Source organism: Megalobrama amblycephala, linkage group LG11 (assembly GCF_018812025.1).
Source record: "Megalobrama amblycephala isolate DHTTF-2021 linkage group LG11, ASM1881202v1, whole genome shotgun sequence".
NCBI classification, from domain to species: domain Eukaryota; kingdom Metazoa; phylum Chordata; class Actinopteri; order Cypriniformes; family Xenocyprididae; genus Megalobrama; species Megalobrama amblycephala.
The window spans coordinates 24,858,544-24,881,778 of record NC_063054.1 but is presented as its reverse complement, the minus strand read 5'-3'; the positions used below and the strand labels follow the sequence as shown (position 1 = coordinate 24,881,778).

The following is a 23,235-nucleotide window of genomic DNA, read 5'->3' as shown; positions in this document are numbered from 1 at the left end:
AGACCTCACTAACCGGAAGCTGAACGGAGTTGGACGTAGTGGTGTATTAGAGTTAAAAAAATGATATAAATACTGTTCGGTTTCTCGCACAAACCGATCGTTTCGTGTCTTAAGACATCAATGTGTCGTCACGAGCCGCAGGGTTTAATTTGGATTTGTCTGTCGTGTTTTATTTACTTTTATAGTCCAAGTTCCCGCTGACTTGCATTGTACCACTGACAGACGGCAGCGTTTGGAGTTAAAAATCTTAATTTGTGTTCTACTGAAGAAACAAAGACATCTACATCTTGGATGAGCTGGGGGTAAGCAGATAAACATTTTCAATTTTCATTTTTGGGTGAACTATCCCTTTAAACCAGTGGTGTCAAACTCTCATCCTGGAGGGCCATAGCCTTCAAACCCTTCAGGATTATTTGAAAACTAGATGTAATGTGTGTTGCAACAGGTTTGCAACTAAAATATGCAGGGCTGTGGCCCTCCAGGGGTTTGACACCCCTGCTTTAAACCCATAAGACTTTCATTCATCTCTGAAACACAAGTGACGTTATTAATGAAATTAAGACATTTCTATCTCTCCATATAAAGTCTATTCATGAAGCTTTCTTTTTTAAATATTATTACTGTTTGGAAGCATCAGATGTTTTGGTGAACAGACAGAAAATTACCAGGTTTTTGTTCCCGGTGTTTTAATTTCTTGACTGTTTTTTATTTTTTTTATTAGTAATATTTTTAAATGTTACATAAGTTTGGTTATGTAAAACCAGCTGTTGGCATAGTATCACCGTTTTAAATGGTAATGTTGGTGTTTAACACTTTACAAAAACTTTTATTGAAAATGTTTGAATTATAATAAAAGTACTTGATATACTGAACTTTTAAAGGTCTGATTAATTTTTTGTAAATTGCACCTTGCATTTTTTGTGATTTTTTTTTTTTTTTTTTTTTTGTAGATGAATGACCAGTGGAATAGTCAAGTAGATGTATGATTATGAATGTTGCCCAGTTGGGCCCCACTTAGGTTCTATATGACATTTATATGGGCTAATTCATACAGGGCCCACATGGAACCCGCAGACAAACCCATCTAGGCCCCATGTTTACAGCCATATGGGGCTCACATTGGCCCCACAGTTGTTTTGTTGGCTGGGTCATATGTGGGACAAATATGGGCCTTATATGTGTTGCCCAGTTGGGCCCCACATTAGCCCCAGTCAGGCCCCAACTTTATTTTGTTGGATGGGTTATAAGTGGGACCAATATGGGTCTTGTATGTGTTGCCCATTTGGGCCCCACATTAACCCCAGTCAGGCCCCATATGGGATTAATATGGGCTAATTCAGATGGGGCCCACATGGAACCCATGGACAAACCCACACAGGCCCCATATTTACAGTCCATATGGGGCCCACATGGGCCCCATGATAGAATGTTGGCTGGGACGTTTCTGGAACGTTAGCCAAGATTCTAAAAAATGGAACATTACCACGACGTCCTCACAACGTTGTCATAAAGTAATGTCACGCTGACCAAATGACGACTAACTGACGACGTCGTCACAACGTACTGTGTTTGCTGGGGCAGTAATGGCGGCGCTGCTTTACTTCCGTGTTTCACCGGATTTGTCTATATATATATATTATTTTTGCACTTTAAGACTTAGTATACTACTATGTTCCTATTTTGATATCCATTTTTTTATAGGCTACTTGAAATATACCTTTAACTCTTTCCATTTTAAAAACATTTTATTCTAACTTCATGCATCCTTTTTTTTATCAACACTTGAATGTGGGAAAGTTTCATAAACAACAACAACAACAACAACATTTTAAAAGAAAGCTGGGAAATCGCATTTTTGTCAAAGACGTCCGGACAGAAGGTTGATCAAAAAGCAGATCGAGTCCATCAACACCCACAAAACTTCACAATCCTATAGCTCATCCTGGGTCGACATTTCATTCAGTAACATTAGGCAGTTTTGCAGTATTTACATGCTGTTTAATGTTTGATGATCACGTTATTTTACATTTACTTCTCCTGTGTTTTGATCTGGAGATTCTGTACTCTTTCAGAAGATGCGTAATAGTGCCCCATCTTCAGTGCCTCCATTTTCCAGAACTCCAAACTACCTGGAGTCTCCAGAAGTACAAGGTGTCAGGTACTTAAAGACTTCGCTAAGGCAAGGAATCCTAAAACATGAATAAGAATCACAAGCTGAAGTGATCATGAAATAGATGAAGACTGATTTTTTATTTTTATGGACTGATAGGTTGAGAGTGACTCTTGAAATACCAGCACCAGTACAAGTCAGACAACAGCAGAGTTGGTGAGGGAGAATCAGGGTATAATCAGGGGGTCCGTGTACGTTTTGATAGTTTGTTTTCCAATTTGAAATGAAATAAGCAGAAACGAAAAAACGGTCGTTTCCCGTTTTTTCGTTTGTTAAAAAAACGGGAAAACAAGATTTTGACTCGATTTTCGTTTTTTTCGGGTCACGGATAGAAAACGGAAACACGACTTCAAAACTCGTTTTCCACATGTGGGCGGTCATTACACGCCCCTTTCAGCCGATTGGTCTATCAAATCTGAGCCAATGACGTCATCTTCAGTTCGTTCAACAAAATAATAGTCCTCTGCTGCTATATCAGTAGATGTCATAAATCGGCTTTCTTCTGTGCAACCTAACGCGTATTTCACAGAAATATGTTTGCACAGATAAAAAAAGTGTAAAAAACCTACAGTAAGTTTAATTAAGTCTGTTTTTAAGCTGTCATTGTGTTTTTAAAATGTAAATGCCTCTACATCTGTTACCAAGCGCATGACATCCTTTGGGCTGCTACCACCGATCAGGCTATACATAATAACAGACAGATCAGTGGCTACTGCACTCATTTTTTTTTTTTTTTTCTTATTTTAATGTTTTGTTTACATTTTATACATTTAAATTCAATCATTTAGCAGACGCATTCCTTGCAGTAGACTATGCAGTCATATTAGAAAATAGGCTCCACTAGGTGGCAACACCTAATAACGGTATCACCATCGGGGGGCTTTTTAGTTTTCCTTAGCTTATAAATGGCCATGCTGATTTTATCTCTTAAATTAAACACTTTTATGAACACAGTGAACATTATTATATGTCACAGTTTACTTGCTATCCTCACTTTTTCTGTCTTTCCTTCGCTTTTGAATGAATTAGCTATGGCCCTGAACATTTTACTTTCAATTTCTATTTAACGGCTATTGGCGATTCTGCGTCAATTGCTTTAGTGGACAACAGCAAAACAAAAACTCTCGTATATTAAACATAGAACTTTTATTATCTTTGTAATTATTTTATTATCTTTTATCATCTTTGTAATTATTTTATTTTGTAAATATTCGTGGCTTAAACAGCGGGAAAATTTACTGTATGCAGTTCTGTGGATGTTTTGAAAAACTTAAACTAAACGAAAATTATTGTTGCCTTGTCAATATAATTTCTGTTTTTCCCCCTGACTTTCAACTTGATGCGATCATCGTTTCATTAACCGACAAGATTATATTAAATTAGAATTAAACGAAATTTGATAAATGTCTGTGAATCATTAAAAAAAATCCCAGGGGTTTAGTTTTAGCCTACATGAACAAATAGCAGAATAAACAGAACATGAGGATTCATCATCATCATGCACCTGCCGCGCTTGTGTACGAAGAAAAAAGGATTCAATTAGGCCTATATAAAAGGAATAAATAGCCTATGTCTATGCGCGAAATTTATTTCACTTAAGTAGCTAATTAACATATTACAAAATGAAAGGGGAAAAAATGCGACAATATGAGTGTCGGTTCATTTTTGAGAAGTTCACAGAAAGGAAACCGAGACTGCAGAAAATTTCTTTGTTTATTTTACGAGCAATGTTTTGTTTTTATTGTGAGTGTACAAAAATAATAGCCTATTTAACCCTTCACAGATTCGAATGGTGTTACATATATTTGACCATAAATGTCTGAGTATTTTATGTTGTTTCCGCTTTTATAAGAAAATTCAAGTGAACGCGTCGGCGCCTCACGCACACACAACATCAGTTTTAGTAACTTGACAGCCTGTTAACTGTCAAAATAACATACATTCAACCAAATCTAAAAAGTTATACTGCTCATTTTAAGTAGTTTGTGTAGGCTACAATAAAAACGTTTAAATAATAAATATAGTTTAGCCTCCTAATCGTGAATATTGAAACATTTGGATTTGTGTCAAATTAGAGAGGTAGTTATAACGCCGGTTTCTGTTTCAGTTCAGCTCTTTAAATTAATTCGTTTTGGCTTAACATTTATATATTATTTTTGTCATAACTAAAATAGCTATGTAGCTGTAATTTTGATCTTTAATGTTTGATCTTTACATATTCCCTCAATCTTTTAACCAAAGTTAACATTAGCCTATTGTCACAAACTCGGCCTCTGTGGCTCCCTCCGATCGCCACCTGAGGGCGCCCTCACCTGAGTATTAACTGTTCCTGTACTACATTTCCCATAACCCCGTACCTGGCCTGATTACACCCCACCTGATCCACATCTCCTGGACTATAAAAGACCTTCATACCCCACCATGCTTTGCGAAGTCTTGTTTGCCACGGCTACATTTCCGAGCGTTATTTCCAGTGTATGATCCCCTGTGTTTGACCTTGGACTGCCTATTACCCCTGTTGTCTGCCCGCCGCCTGCCTACTGATATCTCTGCCTGTTTACTGTTTACCCTGCTTTGTCTGCCGCCTGTCTCGACTATCCGCCTGGTTTTTGACTCTGATCTGCCCTGCCTCTGACACTGTCTTTGCTGGTATCTGACCTTCGCCTGTACGACTCTGATATTCTAAATAAAGCTGCAAAATGGATCTCCCCAAGTCTGCCTCGTTACAGAAGACTTCGCCAGACCCCGATCCAGCGGCTTTACAACGCATGTCGACCGAGCTATCGACCCAGGCAAGTGTTCTAGCTGTCCATCAACAACAGCTCACCCGTTTAACCTCAATCACGGAAGAACTGGTCAAAACACTGCAAAGTATGCGACTCACTCCCGCTGCTGAAAACCCACCGCCAGCCACGCCACCAATGGCGGCTGCCACACCCGCAGCTACAACTAGCAGCCCACGGCTCGCCTTTCCCGAGAAATACGATGGATCGCCAGCGAGATGTAAGGGATTTCTACTGCAATGTTCACTGTTTGTTTCTCAACAGCCAGCGCTATATCCCACAGACGCGAGTCGCATCGCTTTTGTTTGTTCGTTACTGACTGGTAAAGCTTTGGAGTGGGCAACCACTGTATGGATTAATGGACAAACCACATTTACCTCATTGGATGAATTCCTGCAGCGATTCTGTGAGATCTTTGAGCACGGCGAGGGGGGCAACGAAGCCGGTGAGCTACTGCTGGCGCTCCGCCAAGGGAAACAAACCGCAGCGGAGTACGCTCTTACTTTCCGCACGCTCGCTGCTCAAACTACCTGGGTTGAAGACACACTCAAATTATTGTTCCGCAAGGGACTGAATACTGAGCTCCAGTCTGAGCTGGCGTGTCGCGATGAGGGTCGCTCGCTTAACAACTACATTGATCTGATCCGCGTCGACAACCTGATCAGAGCGCGCCGCCCTATCAGAAATTCTCCGTCCATGCCTGTGCTGCCGTCCGAAACCCCTGATACAGAGCCCATGCAGATTGGTTCCACTCACCTGTCCCAGGAGGAACGCGAGAGACGCATTCAGCAGAGGTTGTGTCTATACTGTGGTCAGGCTGGCCACATGAGAGAAACCCCACAACGGTGAGTCGCATTCCTACTTCTTCCACTGTTGAGATACCAGCAAAATTGTCATATAAGGATGTAACTATGCACACTCATGCCATGGTTGATTCCGGGGCAGCTGGTAACTTTATGGATCTGAATTTCGCGAACTCGCAGAACATTAATCTAATCCCATGTGACTCTGTGTTATCAGTGGCGGCGCTAGACGGACGCCCCCTGGGGACTGGACAGGTGAACTACACCTCTGACGACATTTTACTCCAGATCGGATCCCTACATAAAGAGACTTTGCGTTTTTACATCATTGACTCACCACAAAATCCTGTCATCCTGGGGTTACCATGGTTACGACAACACAATCCACAAATCGCTTGGGCAGATAACCAGATAACGCACTGGTCCGATCACTGTCATCAGACCTGTATCCAGTCTCTCCAACGCCAGAACACTCCAGAACCCACACTCTCTCTCGAGAAGCTTCCCAAGGAATATAAGGATCTCTCAGAGGCCTTCAGTAAGAGTCAGGCCGCCCAATTACCACCACACCGCTCCAGCGACTGTGCCATCGACCTCATTCCGGGATCTACGCCACCCAAGGGCCGTATATTTCCCCTATCACAACCTGAGTCAGAGGCTATGCAGAGCTATACTGAGGAGGAGCTGGCCAAGGGATTTATACAACCTTCTACATCTCCAGCTTCAGCGGGCTTCTTCTTTGTGAAAAAAAAGGACGGTGGGCTGAGACCTTGCATTGATTACCGTGGACTTAATGAAATCACCGTAAAATTCCACTACCCGCTACCATTGGTTCCTGCAGCCCTAGAACAACTCCGTTCCGCTCGCTACTTCACTAAACTGGATCTCCGAAGTGCTTACAACCTCATCCGCATTCGAGAGGGCGATGAATGGAAGACGGCCTTTTCCACCACCACTGGGCACTACGAATACCGGGTCATGCCGTTCGGCCTGGTCAACAGTCCCTCCATCTTCCAGGCTTTTATAAACGATGTGTTTCGTGATATGCTCAACAAGTGGGTCATCGTATACATTGACGATATTCTTATCTACTCTGACACGTTCGCACAGCATGTCCAGCAGGTTCGGGCAGTTCTCCAAAGACTTATACATCACCAACTCTACGCCAAACTAGAGAAATGCGAGTTCCATCAGACCTCTACTTCCTTCCTTGGATACATTATCAGTGCGGAGGGGGTCGCCATGGATGACAATAAGGTCCAGGCAGTGGTGAGTTGGCCGCGTCCTACTACCATCAAGGAATTGCAGCGCTTCTTGGGTTTCGCTAACTTCTACCGGCGCTTCATTCGAAATTTCAGCATGGTCGCTACCCCACTTACATCCATGCTCAGAAAAGGGAACACCAAACTGGTCTGGTCAACGACTTCGACAGAGGCTTTCCAGAAATTAAAACGGTTGTTCACAACCGCTCCTATCCTGCATCACCCGGACCCTGAGCTCGAATTCATTGTGGAGGTAGATGCCTCCAGCACGGGAATCGGTGCAATCCTGTCTCAACGGCACGGCAGTCCCCCCAAATTGTTTCCGTGTGCATATTACTCACGTAAACTGACCCCACCGGAACAGAATTACGATGTGGGCGACCGAGAGCTGTTGGCTATCAAAGCAGCCTTAGAACAATGGCGACACTGGCTAGAGGGGAGTCTACATCCATTCACAGTGTTAACTGACCACCGAAATCTGGAATACTTGCGCACCGCCAAACGTCTTAACCATTGTCAGGCCAGGTGGGCTTTGTTCTTCACCCGCTTCCGGTTCACCGTCACCTATCGACCAGGCTCCAAGAATACCAAAGCCGACGCACTTTCACGCCAGTTTGAGTTTACTGCTACGCCTCCCACCAACGAACCCATTCTGCCTTCATCCTTAATCCTCGCACCCATTCAGTGGGACATAATGACTGAGATCACCCACACCTACCAGACAGAACCACCACCTGCCGATTGCCCTGCCGGGCGCACTTATGTGCCAGCGCCTCTTCGTGCCAGAGTCCTGCAAATGATACACACATCACCCAGCGCTGGACATCCAGGCATTGCCGCTACAGTTCAGCTCGTCAACAACCGGTTCTGGTGGCCTACACTACAAACAGATGTCATAACCTACATTCGTAACTGTGTCATCTGTCAGACCACGAAGTCACCCCGCCAACTTCCTGCCGGGCTGTTGCAGCCACTACCCATTCCACGACGTCCATGGTCCCACATAGCCATAGATTTCATCACCGACCTACCCAACTCTCAGGGATTCACCACCATACTCACCGTAATAGATCGGTTTTCCAAAGCCAGCCGGTTTATTCCTCTGCCCAAGCTCCCTACCGCCCTTGAGACAGCTGAACATCTGTGCAACTACGTGTTTCGCTTCTATGGTCTACCTGAAGATATTGTCTCGGACAGGGGGCCCCAGTTCACCTCCCGTCTGTGGTCCGCGTTCTTCCAGAGGCTCAACATAACGATCAGCCTGACTTCCGGATATCACCCTGAGGCCAATGGCCAGGCTGAGAGGATGAACCAAGAACTCATACGCCACCTCCGATCCTGTTGCCATCAGAATCAATCCGACTGGAGTCGGTATTTGTTCTGGGCCGAATATGCTCAGAATTCGCTGATCAAGCCATCCACGGGACTCACGCCTTTCAAATGCATCCTTGGTTACCAGCCTCCTCTATTCCCCTGGTCCGGAGAACCCACGGATCTCCCGGCCGTGGACCACTGGCTGCAAAGAAGTGAGGCAGTGTGGAACAATGCTCATGTTCACCTCCAGAGGGCAGTGAGGCGCCTGAAGGAGCAAGCTGATCGCAGACGCCGGGCTCCTCCTGAATACAATCCGGGGGATTGGGTCTGGTTGTCAACCAGGGACCTTCGCCTTCGTCTTCCCAGCAAAAAGCTCAGTCCCAGGTACGTGGGTCCATTCAGTATCATCTGACAAATTACCCCTGTCTCTTACCGTCTTGCATTACCCCCAGAATACCGTATCTCACCCACTTTCCATGTCTCTCTGCTTAAGCCCGCAGGTGGTCCGAGAGGAGTGGAGAACCTAGAGGGGGCCGGGGACCAGAGACCTCCTCTGATTACACCCCACCTGATCCACATCTCCTGGACTATAAAAGACCTTCATACCCCACCATGCTTTGCGAAGTCTTGTTTGCCACGGCTACATTTCCGAGCGTTATTTCCAGTGTATGATCCCCTGTGTTTGACCTTGGACTGCCTATTACCCCTGTTGTCTGCCCGCCGCCTGCCTACTGATATCTCTGCCTGTTTACTGTTTACCCTGCTTTGTCTGCCGCCTGTCTCGGTTTTTGACTATGATCTGCCCTGCCTCTGACACTGTCTTTGCTGGTATCTGACCTTCGCCTGTACGACTCTGATATTCTAAATAAAGCTGCAAAATGGATCTCCCCTAGTCTGCCTCGTTACACCTATATTCAGCAGGCAATGTTAGGCTATATAAAATAAATAAATAAATAAAGAGAGATGAGCTATTGTTCGTTTTTCAAAATTGCTTACACTACTTATTTATTGTGATTTATTCTATTTATTCAAAATAGAATAAAATAAAAACTGTAGTTTTTTTTTTTTTTTTTAATCCGTGCTTCTCATCCGCTCCTCTGTGTATGGGCAGTTTCACTATGCATATTAAACTACAAACAGCATTACAACAGTCTGTGTGCTGATTAACATTTCTGAAATAAATATTTCTGTGAAATATGCATTAGGTTGCACAGAAGAAAGCCGATTTATGACATCTACTGATATAGCGGCAGAGGACTGTTATTTTGTTGAACGAACTGAAGATGACGTCACTGGCTCAGATTTGATTGACCAATCGGCTGAAAGGGGCGTGTAATGACCGCCCACATGTGGAAAACGAGTTTTGAAGTCGTGTTTCTGTTTTCTATCCGTGACCCGAAAAAAACGAAAATCGAGTCAAAATCTCTTTTTCCGTTTTTTTTAACAAACGAAAAAACGGGAAACGACCGTTTTCTCGTTTCTGCGTATTTCATTTCAAATTGGAAAACAAACTATCAAAACGTACACGGACCTCAGGGTATCTTCCGTTCATTCATGTTTTGATTTGATATTGAAATCAGAAAATTTAGAAAACCTCACTTTTTTTCGTTTTTCATTTTCAAAATGAAAACAAAAAAATGGCTTGATTTTTCTTTTTTCGTTCTGGGGTTGGAAACAAATAGGCAGTTTGAATATTCAATAGGCTTGTTTGAGATGCGCCTAGCCTCGCCTGAAGTTCAGCCGAGAGTAGGCGGCTGCAGTTAGGGGAGGAGTGAAAAAAGTGCAGGCAAGACGAAGGCTGCGTCCGAAATCGCATACTTCCCTACTATATAGTATGCGAAAGACAGTATGCGAGGCAAGTAGTATGTCCGAATTCATAGTATTCGAAAAACAGTAGGCGAGAAGTACCCGGATGACCTGTAGTAGGCATACGATGGATGCTGCGCTATCCCGTGATGCCACAGGAGAGGATTCTTCATATTCAAAAATGGCGGAAAGCGACGATATGCAGCTCATTCAAGTCCTTATACCTCAGGGAAAAACGGTGTTTATTGTGGTTAAATTGCACTTGTTTAACATAATGTAAGTAAACGGAATTTTCAAACAATGTAATGAAAATTTTCTGTGTTGCTGATAAACTGGATGTAATTTAAGTTCTGTTGCTTTTATATGAAAATAAACATAATGAACAATACACCCAAAGTACTTGTTATTTATTTCCATTCGAAAGATGTGTGTATCAATCATTTTTACTTTAATTATAGACATGTTTTTATATATTTTTTTTTATAAATGACAACGTTCGCATAACCCATAGAGAGATCATTGTGTCAGAGAGTTTGGGAATATTCACATATTATTTTTACACATAAAAACATGATATTAGAGTTTTAAAATCAAACATTTTAAATCAGATCAATACATCACGGTTGTTTAAACCAATAAGCTTTAAGCTGTGTCGTCAGCAAGTCGTTTCCCATCGTGCTTTTGGTCAGCGCAGTCGGTGGAGAGCAACTGCGCTCGACTGCAGAATCCGACACGTCCGCCTCGCACTCGCGAGAGGTTTTTGACACACGTCGGCATGACATCAGAGCAAGGCGGCCCACCCTCGGACACATTTCTAACCGGCATGCATGTCGCGGTGATCACCGGTGATCGGTTCTGCGCAGAATTTGCTCATCTCAAAACAAGCCTAAGGTGTGTTCGACATCGGCTGCGGCTGGATGCAACCGATCGGCGAGAGTAGCCGTGTGCAGGCGGGGAGGAGCTGAAAACGGAGAAATGAAGTTGGACACTTTCTGCTTCCCGTAGCGACGCTCGCGCTGCGTTTGCATACTTTATCACAGCTGAAGTGAAATAAATGCAATATTTGACTAATACGCTGATGTTTCAGAGACACTTTCATTCAATACTTTATGTACTGCTTACAGCGTCTGTTTTTACAAGAATAAAGTTCAACATAAGCATATATTATTTAAATGCCAATAGTGGGGTCTACGTTTTTTATCAGTTTTATTTTGATAAACATGACACAATATAACATCGCGACTACATGAAAAGAGCTTTAACTGTTATAAAAAAACAGATTTTTGAGCATTACTGGAACTGAAGGTGTGACAATAAACACGAAACACACGTGATCTTTGTCATGCGGTGAATCCGGCCAATCGTGAAACAGCTGTGTCGTCATCAGAGCTCGTGCAGCTCCTCTTTAGAAACTGCGCTGGCTGCCTCAGGTGGCTGATCTCGAATCGCTCTCGTGGTACTTTGAAGCTATACGTCACAGTCACATGGTGTCGGCGCTGTCTCAAGTCGGACAAAATTTCTTACCGGCATGCACTGCTTCAAGTCAGCCGCCGATCGGTCTGTGCGGCGCTGCATGAGCTCGAACACACCTCTAATCTCTACATGTGGGCGGGAATGAAACGCCTCTTTCCGCTGATTGGTCAACCAGACGTCAAACAATGTCGTCATCAGTTGTTCATCGGTTCAGCTCAACAGAATAAAAGTCCCTCGTTCTACAGCTGTACTGATTCTTAACCGAACGCGTTTATTCTACATTTTATCTCTTTCTCATCAAATAGCCAGACTAGTGAATGTTGACACAAATCGTTCTGATGCAGAGTCAGGGCTTAATTCTGTGTAGACATTAATTCATCATGTTAAATATTAGTTTATCTCATAATTATTAATTTATTTTGCAGCTGCACACAACTACCCCCAGACAACAACTTTGATACATTGAGTGTAGAAATGTCTTTTGTTTTAGACAACATGGAATGGAATTGAAATGATAGATAGGCTATGAATATATATATATATATATATATATATATATATATATATATATATATATATATATATATATATATATATATACGTTTATATTAAGTTATCCTTCTGTTTCATAATATATTTATATAATAGGCAACATGCTATTTTTTCTTCCTTTTCTTAAAGCTATAACTTTTGTTTAAGGCAATATTCTGAGTTTATTTCATTAATATTGAGTATTAATGAATGTCACACAAACCGGTGTTTTAATTTCTCTGCCGACTAAACTTCCAATGCATATCAGAACCGTTGTGTGACTGACTCCTAGCGCACAGAGCAGTGCTTCATTCCTGAATGAATCAGAGTCTTTGAACAAATCAGTTGACTGAGTGATTCAATGGCCCAAAAGATTATGGAGCTCCAATTGATATATTCTTGAATGAATCAGCGTTTTGAACGAATCGCTTAAATAAATGACTCAATCATTAACACAAAGACTTGCTGACACCTACTGGTGACATTAATTTCATAATCCAATTATAGTTTCATTTTGTCATTTAAAATTTTCTGTATTCAAAATGATGTGTAAAACATTAATATCATTACATTATGCAATTGTAATTCGTACACATATACTGCCCTCTCTGAGCAATCTAACAACTCATAAATCTAAAAGCAACTTCAGGTGCTGCTTCTTTGACACCTCTGCAAGCCTTTGTTTGATACTGATTTAATTGGTAACAACCTATAGCATCATATTATTGTAATTTAAATGACAAAATTTAAGAACTTAACATTAAAGAAAGCATACATATCTAATAAGATTAGGAAAAAAAATCCTAAAATCCCTTGTAAATTAATTAATCAATTACAGTTAATTTCTGACACAGACAGATGACAATAAATAGACTATAAAATACTCTTTATCTCATTAATGTTAGTGTTATTTCAGGGTTTTGATATATAGCCTAATATTGATAAAGTATAATTGATATCTTCTTAAGAGAGCACTATTATGGTTATTTTTTAACACCGTTTTAACATTTTTCCCTTTACTTATTTATTTATTTTACTTTTTTTAAATGTGTGATAGCCTATTTAAAATGGGCATAAACGAGTTCACCTTGTCATCAAATCATTCAATTCGCATTTTAACCCTCATGTGGTGTTCGGGTCAATTTGACCAGGAGAAGATTTTCTTTTTCCCGAAAATACTAGTTAATGTTATCGCTTTGGACTGAAACTTAGTGACTTTGTTCCCAAAGGGTATAACTAAATCTCAATTTTTTTTTGGAAATTTTCTTACTTTTTTGTGGGGGTTTTGTTACCTTGTTACACTTGTGGTGTTCCCGGTCAAAAATGACCGGCCTATAAAAAATAGCTTATAAATCACTCATTATACCATATTTTCACCCAATCTTGGATTCAATCTTTTTGTCAACTTGTTCTCTTTCAATTAGGACTGGTTTTATATTTCTGTTTGCATCTGATTAATCATGGGCCTCATTTATCTGAGAGTAGGCATCTCATTTTTTGAGTAAAAAACAAATAATTTATGAGTAAATTTGGAAATATGAAAAAAAAAAAAGAAAACAAAAGGCTACTGTTGATCACACTAGTCTACTCTAATGTTTCACCAGGAATTTTGTTTTGAAACTTTTGTTTTGTAAAAAATATGGCACATAGTCACACTTGTGGTGTTCCCGGTCAAAAATGACCGGCCTATAAAAAATAGCTTATAAATCACTCATTATACCATATTTTCACCCAATCTTGGATTCAATCTTTTTGTCAACTTGTTCTCTTTCAATTAGGACTGGTTTTATATTTCTGTTTGCATCTGATTAATCGTGGGCCTCATTTATCTGAGAGTAGGCATGGTCAAAAATGATCACAATGGCCGACCATTGAAAGTGAATGGGAGAGACTGAAAATAACAGAACAATTTAGTTTTCAGGAGCATGTTCATTATTTTCATGTACACATATGAGCATATGTGCTTGCAAACATCGAGCCCTTGGACCTGTGCATGTATCGATACATTTATACACACGCTACCCAGACACACACACGTTAAAACACACAAACTTTTTTGAGTATTACACACATTCTTTTCCACAGAGAGAAATTTGATCCTACCCTAACCTGCATCTAATATACATTTATCCATCTGACATTACCACACACACACACACACACACACACACACACACACAAACACAAACTGGCCGTGACTGCAGTGACCCGACTTCATTTTGTTTTGGAACTGTGAGGTTCTCACACAGAACTAGACAATATTTACAAATATACATCATGCGATAGCACAGGCATATATAAATGCCTCACAGCACCTTACTTGTCATTCATTTGTGGCAGCACAATGGCAAAGCAGCTCTCTGCACATAATGTTATTCATCAGATTTTTGACTCAGAAACTAGTGAGGAGGAGGAAATGCAGGATGCATCTTGCAGTGAAAATGTTTCTGAAGAGGAAGGCACCACTGAATCGGCTACGGAGCTTGAAACAACTGATGAGGAGCTGTCTTCCAGTGATGAGTGCCCAGCTGAGGTTACCGTTTCATTCTGGTCAAAAGATGGAACTTTGTTCTGGTCTTCATCCCCACCTATGAGGCAAGGCAAGGCAGGTTTTCTTCTGAAAATGTCATGAAGATGAAGCCACCCACATGGAAAGAACCTATATGTGGATATATGCGCATATATGAAACCTATATGCAGTGTATATGTACATATATGCTGCATATATGCACATATATGATAATATATATGCTGCATATATGCGCATATATACTGCATATATGCTATATATATGCTGCATATATGCGCATATATACTGCATATATGCTATATATATGCTGCATATATGCGTATATATACTGCATATATGTGTATATATGCCACATATAGGCAAAATTGAGGTGCATATATGTGCATATACAGGAAATATAGGTCTCCTGTATTGCTTCTTCATATCCATATATATGCCCTATACATACAAGATATGTCTTCTATATAGCTAATGGCAGGATCTGGTCATTTTGTAGCTCATATCTCATTTTTGACTGTCATACATGATGCCTAGCTCATATTTTCTATTATCAAGGCAAAAACTAAGAATTAACGAAAAAAATTATGCAAGAACTTATGTATGTGCGAATGTAGCAGTTATGTATTTAGACAATTATTTTGTGATTCCACTTGCCATGACCATATTTGGGGTTTCCTGCCGCCATGCTGACTTGGGGTGTTGACCAGGTGTTGACGCACTTTGCTGCTTCCCAGTCTGCATGAGACATCACAGCGGTAGGTCGCACAAAGTTTTTGCGGTGATTCAATTAAGGCCATGTTTCATGTAACAGCTGAATTCACATGATATATTTGTATGATTGTAATCCAAAACCCCTCTGTGATGTACATTCAGATGTTTCGTTGATTATTTTTCTTTACTTAAGTTACTTTTAATATCTCTCTTTCTCAGCGTTGTGCGTTGCTGCCGCATGCTGTTTGTATGCTGCACAAGTCCTCATATATTGCCATTTGTGTTATACAGAATAAAGTGAGGACCTGATGGCAAAATTTTTCGCAGTCTGTCTTTGATTACGACACAACGCAGAAAACACACCGCTACACGAACACGTGAAATTGGTCCCACATGGAAAAAACCTATATAAACATATATGTTTCAATATAGGTTTGATATAGGTTTTTAATATATGTGACATATATAAAATTGGCCGTTTTCCTATATTATGTGTACATATATGTACATATATGTATATATAATAATATAGGAAAACGGCCAATTTTATATATGTCACATATATGTAAAACCTATATCAAAACCTATATTGAAACATATATGTTTATATAGGTTTTTTCCATGTGGGCAGGGCTAACAAGATATGCCATATCCCGAATTGATGACATACAATCATGCTTCAACTTGTTTGTGACGGAGCCAATCGAAAACATAGTCATATCCATGACTAATTTAGAGGGGAGAAGAGTCTTCAAAGACAAGTGGAAGACAGTTGATTCAACAGACATCCAGGCATATATGGGTCTCTTGATTTTGGCTGGGGTCTACAGATCCCGAAATGAATCCACCGACAGTTTATGGGATGCAGACACAGGTCGGGCAATTTTCCGCGCCACAATGTCACAACAGACATTTCACGTGTTGTCACGGGTAATTCGATTTGACAATAGAGAGACAAGACATCAACGCCATCAAAATGACAAGCTTGCTCCAATTCGAGAGCTCTGGGACAAGTGGGTGGAGAGGCTGCCACTCATCTACAACCCAGGTCCAGCAGTTACAGTGGATGAGCGCTTAGTTGCTTTCAGAGGGAGGTGCAGATTCAAACAATATATCCCCAACAAACCTGCCAAATACGGGATAAAGCTTTGGACAGCATGTGACTCCAAAAGCAGCTATGCATGGAATATGCAGGTCTATACAGGAAAATCGTCAAGTGGTGTTCCAGAAAAAAACCAGGGCCAGAGAGTTGTCCTTGAAATGACAGAAGGTCTGCAAGGACATACAGTGGTATGTGATAATTTTTACACTTCCTATAATCTTGGCAAAGAGCTACTGCGAAAAAAAACCACCATGGTGGGGACAATCAGAAGGAACAAGACTGAGCTTCCTCCTGCACTAGTGACCAACATGAACAGGGATCTTTTTTCCACCAAGTTCGCCTTCACCGACACACATGCACTTGTGTCATACTGCCCGAAGAAAAGGAAAAATGTCCTACTGATGTCAACTCTGCTCAAAGATGCCCGTGTGAGTACCAGGGAGGACAGGAAACCAGAAGCCATCCTGTACTACAACGAAAACAAAGGGGGAGTTGATAACCTTGATAAGGTATGCTATTTTTTTATTTTTTTTATTACCTAATTGTTTTATATTGTAATATTACAATTCTCTAATATGGTAATATTATAATTATTGTGTTGTGTGTGTGTGTGTGTGTGTGTGTGTGTTTTAAGGTTACTGGCACATACTCCTGCAAGAGAAAAACACTACGATGGCCCATGGTGTTGTTTTTTAACATCCTCGATGTCTCAGCCTACAATGCGTTTGTAGCATGGATGGAGGTGAATCCAGGGTGGAAAGAGGGGAAAACCTTCAGTAGGAGGCTGTTCCTAGAAGAGCTGGGGAAATCCATGGTGACCCCCCTGATACAGAGGCGGATAGGTGCATAAGCTCGGATAAATGACTCCTACAATTAAATAGTTTGAAAATTAAATGCAAAACCAGTCCTAATTGAAAGAGAACAAGTTGACAAAAAGATTGAATCCAAGATTGGGTGAAATATGGTATAATGAGTGATTTATAAGCTATTTTTTATAGGCCGGTCATTTTTGACCGGGAACACCACAAGTGTGACTATGTGCCATATTTTTTACAAAACAAAAGTTTCAAAACAAAATTCCTGGTGAAACATTAGAGTAGACTAGTGTGATCAACAGTAGCCATTTTTTTCATATTTTTATTTTCATATTTCCAAATTTACTCATAAATTATTTGTTTTTTACTCAAAAAATGAGATGCCTACTCTCAGATAAATGAGGCCCATGATTAATCAGATGCAAACAGAAATATAAAACCAGTCCTAATTGAAAGAGAACAAGTTGACAAAAAGATTGAATCCAAGATTGGGTGAAAATATGGTATAATGAGTGATTTATAAGCTATTTTTTATAGGCCGGTCATTTTTGACCGGGAACACCACAAGTGTGACTATGTGCCATATTTTTTACAAAACAAAAGTTTCAAAACAAAATTCCTGGTGAAACATTAGAGTAGACTAGTGTGATCAACAGTAGCCATTTTTTTCATATTTTTTTTTCATATTTCCAAATTTACTCATAAATTATTTGTTTTTTACTCAAAAAATGAGATGCCTACTCTCAGATAAATGAGGCCCATGATTAATCAGGTGCAAACAGAAATATAAAACCAGTCCTAATTGAAAGAGAACAAGTTGACAAAAAGATTGAATCCAAGATTGGGTGAAAATATGGTATAATGAGTGATTTATAAGCTATTTTTTATAGGCCGGTCATTTTTGACCGGGAACACCACAAGTGTGACTGTGCCATATTTTTTACAAAACAAAAGTTTCAAAACAAAATTCCTGGTGAAACATTAGAGTAGACTAGTGTGATCAAAAATACCAATTTTCTTCAGATTTTATTTAATATTTCCAAAATTATTCAAAAATTTAAAAAAAATTACTCAAAAAATGAAATGCCTACTCTCAAATAAATGAGGCCTATGATTATTCAGATGCAAATCAAAATATAAAACCAGTCCTAATTGAAAGAGAACATGTTGACAAAAAGATTGAATCCAAGATTGGGTGAAAATATGGTATAATGAGTGATTTATAAGCTTTTTTTTTATGGGCCGGTCATTTTTGTTTTTTGACCGGGAACACCACAGGTGTAATAGGGTTTTAAACACCACATGAGGGTTAAGTCCATCTCTCTATAGCACCGCTTTGATGAACTAATAACATGTAATATATTTTCATATCTGTCATATTTCAAATTCATCTCAGATCCCAAAACTCAGGGTGTTGTCTACAACAAAAGTTATGACTGCTGCATATTTACATCGGCTACTGATTTGCACTTTTTAATTCAATGTGTGCCTATACATTCGCTGCCCAGTGCGCTGAGCAGCTTCGCTAGATTTTTATAGTTGGTCACTTCAATAAAACAGGCATTGTGCCAACGTTGTAGAATGGGGGTAATTGTGTGCAGCTGCAAAGTAAATTAATATTTCATGAGAAAGAGATAAAATATAGAATAAACGCGTTAAGAATCTGTACGGCTGTAGAGCGAGGGACTTTTATTTTGTTGAGCTGAACCAATGACGACGCGGTTTGACATCTGGTTGACCAATCAGCGGAAAGAGGCGTTTCATTCCCGCCCACATGTAGAGATCGAATTTTCAAACTGCTTATTTGTTTCCAACCCCAGAATGAAAAAAGAAAAATCAAGCCAGTTTTTTGTTTTTTCGTTTTCATTTTGAAAATGAAAAACGAAAAAAAGTGTGGTTTTCTCATTTTTCTGATTTCAATATCAAATCAAAACATGAATGAATGGAAGATACCCTGATTAGGGAGTCATGGTGTGAGCTCTGAGCTGCAACTAACAATGAGCAAGACGGATCTTTCAGGGTAAGAGATGGACTTAAAATGAACTTCCAAAACTTACTGCCAAGAGGAAGTGATGCTTGTCCCTCAAGAGTCACTCTCAACCTATATCTGTCTACAAAGCCTTTAAAAAAAATCAGTGTTCATGTATTTCATAACACTTCAGCTTGTGATTCTTATTCATTGGGGTCATTTATCAGGATTCTTTAGCAAAGTCTTTGAGAACCTGACACCTTGTCTTCTGGGCCCTTTTTCCACCTGGTAATAAGATGCATTTTGGTCGATCGTATCACAAGTGGATGACGCAAAAATACAGGTGTAAATAGGATGTAAAACATTTTCAGCTTGTCCACTTTTGACCACTTCCAGAGGTAGTAGAAAACGTATTCGAAGGAATTGCTTTCGTAGTAGAAACGCTGATGTGGTCGAATGCATTCGAACAGCCACTAAAGACCGCCTACTCTCTGCCTACTGGCCTAATGCATAAACATTATGGGAAGCACGCTAGCCAGACAGGATTTAAACTTTGTCGGCTAAAGACCCAAGTTGGGTTTGAAGGCTAAAAACATACCAAGCACAATGTTCTCTCACCATTCCTGATTTCTAACAAGCACTCAATGCGTTCAGATGGTCTTGCAGCTGTCAGAGCAGAAACGAAAGCTATGCTCTCTGTATGTTTTCCATTGTCTCTGGTAGCGTTCATATATAAATATTATTTTGTTCATTAGATCAAAAGATCTTAAAGAACCCATACATTTACCCACCCATAGACCCTCCCCTCAAAGAAATCGGTTGAACGTGGACAAAAGAGATGGATTAAAATAAAAGTGTACACGGGTATGTGTCTCCCTCATCCACTTGTGATCCGATCATCCAAAACGCATCTTAATACCAGGTGGAAACGGGGCCCTGGAGACTCCATGTAGGCTGCAGTTATGGGAAATATTGGCACTGAAGACTATAGGGTTCCTAATGGTTTCACACCTAATTCTTCACCTTAATTCTTAAAGTCTTTTGCTGTTAATATCTTTTCCTCTCAATTGCCCCAATGAGCATTTCTTGTCCAATGGTCACACCTTAATTGTGCAATTTCTATAGTATTGCATCCTTCACATGGGCATTGTTTTACTTTTTAGTGTCTCTTTTTGGCCCATTTTACATGTAAAAGAAAACCTACTGTCACGGTAAATCACAGAGACGAACAGACAGATCCAAGTGCAGGATATTTAATGGGTAATCCAAAGTCGTATCTCCAAAAACAGGCAGGGGTCAACATCCACAAAACAGTCAAACAAGTGTTACGTCATGAATGTATTTATTTTATGTGTATTGTTACGTCATAGACGTATTACTCTGTTGTGTTTTGTATACATTTATTGTAATGTATTATGTGTAGTGCACGCTCTCTCTCTCGCTCTCTCTCCCTCTCTCTCTCTGGCAGCACCGCTTGATTGAGAGACCAGCTGCGGCAAGTTACGTGGAAGAGCGGGAGCGCTTAAATGCAGGAAACGAGGACTGTGTTGTTGAGCTGTGTCGAGCGCATCGTGAGCTCCACGCGTGTCCTGTCCCCTGTCTCCTGCCCCAGACTGTTAATAATTGTTATGGTGTGACCGATGCTATTGTTGTCTATGTGTGAGAATTGTTTTCTCCCAGTTGTGTGATGGAGACTTTAAACAACGCCCAGTAAGAACTGCTCTATCTCATACTCTTGTTAAATAACGCTTGTTTCTGTTACCCCTTTATATTGTATGCGAAGCTGTAGGTGGGGGGAGCGCCACTTTTACTTTGTGCAATTTGTTTTCTCCTGTTTATGGTTTAGTTGGGGAGTTAGGGAAGTTTGTTGTACTTTTGTTTATATTTCATTCGTAAGGTAAGTCAGCTTCTCCAAACCCTTAGGTAGATTCCCTTTTGTTTGTTGTTTTGGCCTTTGTCCCCCTTCCGAGAAAATGCTTCTGTTCATTTTTGACTTGTGAGAAGAGAATAAAGAAAAGTTTTCGTTTCAAAACGTGGTGATTCTTGTGAGCTGGGACAGGAGAGGAGGAATTTTCGTTGATTTAGATCTTTTATTATTTTAATTTGTTTGTTACCGATCCGTCCAACCCCTAGATTAGGACGGGTCGTAACACAAGAAACAAGAAAACAAACAAAGAAACTGGTGACCTGAACTGAAAACTCCATGACTAAAGCAGAAACAAACAGGGTATAAATAGACAGACACTGATGAGGAAACACAAAACAGCTGGGTGTAATGACATGGGATAATTGTCCGGGAAGTGTGTTATGGGTAATGAAGTCCAAGGGGTGAAAACAAGAGTCTGGGATGGAGTGCCCTCTAGTGGCTGATAGGGCACTCTCACTAGTGATCATGACATTACCCCCCCTCAAAGGAGCGGCTACCAGACGCTCCACCAGACAAAAAAAAAAAACACAAAAAAACTCAGGAGGGAGGTGGACAGGAGGAGGATCAGGGGGAGGGATGGCGGGCCAGGTCCAGAGTCCCCAACTGAAGGCCAGGGGGGAACCGGAGGAACAGACCATGGGGGCTCCCTGAAGGTCGGGGTCCTGGCTGAATGCCAGGGCGGCGCTGGAGGAACTGGCCTGGCGGGTTCCCGCAGGTCTGGATTCCTGGCTGATTGCCAGGGCGGCACTGGAGGAACTGACCAGGCGGGTTCCCGCAGGTCTGGATTCCTGGCTGATTGCCAGAGCGGCTCTGGAGGAACTGACCAGGTGGGTTTCAGCGGTTCAAACGGCCTGGGCAGTGGCGGCAGGGTAGAAGGCTTGGATGGCAGTGGAAGGACAGAAGGCTTGGATGGCGACGGCCGCAGGGCCGGCGGCCTGGGCGGCAGGGCTGGCGGCAGGGCAGATGGCCTGGGCGGCGGCAGGACAGACCAAGGGTGCTCCGTGGCCGTATCAGGGAGAGCGGACAGCTCGGTGCCGGCCTCCGTGGCTGTATCAGGGAGAGCGGGCTGCTCTGGCGGTGCCGTCAGCGGGCTCGGGCTGCTCTGGCGGTGCTGTCAGGGCAAGGCGCTTAATTGGCGCCGGCAGGGCAGGGCGCTTAGGTGGCGCCGGCAGGGCAAGGTGCTTGGGGAAACAAAGAACAACCTCTAGAGTGGTCTCCAGGCCTTGAAGGATGGAGGCAGCCCTTCTCCTCCCTTTCCTCCTCTTATGAGGGTGAGGCAGTGGCTCTGTGCCTACCTCATCTATAGGCACCGAAGTGGACCCACAGGCTGGAACAGACTCTGAAGTGGGCTCCCTGGCTGGAGTGGGCTCCCTGGCTGGAGCGGGCTCAGGAAAGGCCTCTGGGCCTTGAAGGACGGAGGAAGCCCTTCTCCACCTTTTCCTCCTCTTATGAAGGTGAGGCAGTGGCTCTGTGCCTACCTCATCTGGCCCACAGGCTGGAACAGACTCTGGAGCGAACTCCCTGGCTGGAGCGGACTCCCTGGCTGGAGCGGACTCACTGACTGGAGCGGGCTCTGGAGTGGACTCTCTGACTGGAGCGGACTCACTGACTTGAGTGGACTCACTGACTGAAGCGGGCTCACTGGTTGGAGTGGACTCACTGACTGGAGCGGGCTCTGGAGTGGACTCACTGACTGGAGCGGACTCATTGACTTGAGTGGACTCACTGACTGAAGCGGGCTCACTGGTTGGAGTGGACTCACTGACTGGAGCGGGATCTGGAGTGGACTCACTGACTGGAGCGGACTCATTGGCTGGAGCGGGTTCTGGAATGGATTCACTGACTGGAGTGGACTTACTGGCTGGAGCGGACTCTGGAAAGGCCTCCGGGCCTTGAAGGATGAAGGAAGCCTTCTTCCTCCTCCTCCTCCTTTTACCTGGGTGAAGCAGAGGCTCAGTGCCCACCACCTCTGTGGCTTCTGGAACGGATTCACGGACTCATTGGTTGTAGCGGGGTCTGACTGACCTGGTGTGGCCCAC

At 41.9% G+C, this 23,235-nt stretch overlaps 1 protein-coding gene across 1 annotated transcript; it reads left to right on the top strand.

Moving 5' to 3' along the window:
* The first annotated feature begins 15,967 nt into the window (after nt 1-15,967).
* Nucleotides 15,968-21,301, top strand: LOC125278100 (piggyBac transposable element-derived protein 4-like). The gene is made up of 2 exons (XM_048206920.1): nt 15,968-16,994; nt 17,120-21,301. The coding sequence occupies exons 1-2, from the start codon at nt 16,005-16,007 to the stop codon at nt 17,333-17,335; spliced, it is 1,206 nt and encodes a 401-aa protein (XP_048062877.1). The 5' UTR covers nt 15,968-16,004; the 3' UTR covers nt 17,336-21,301.
* Nucleotides 21,302-23,235: the final 1,934 nt, after the last annotated feature.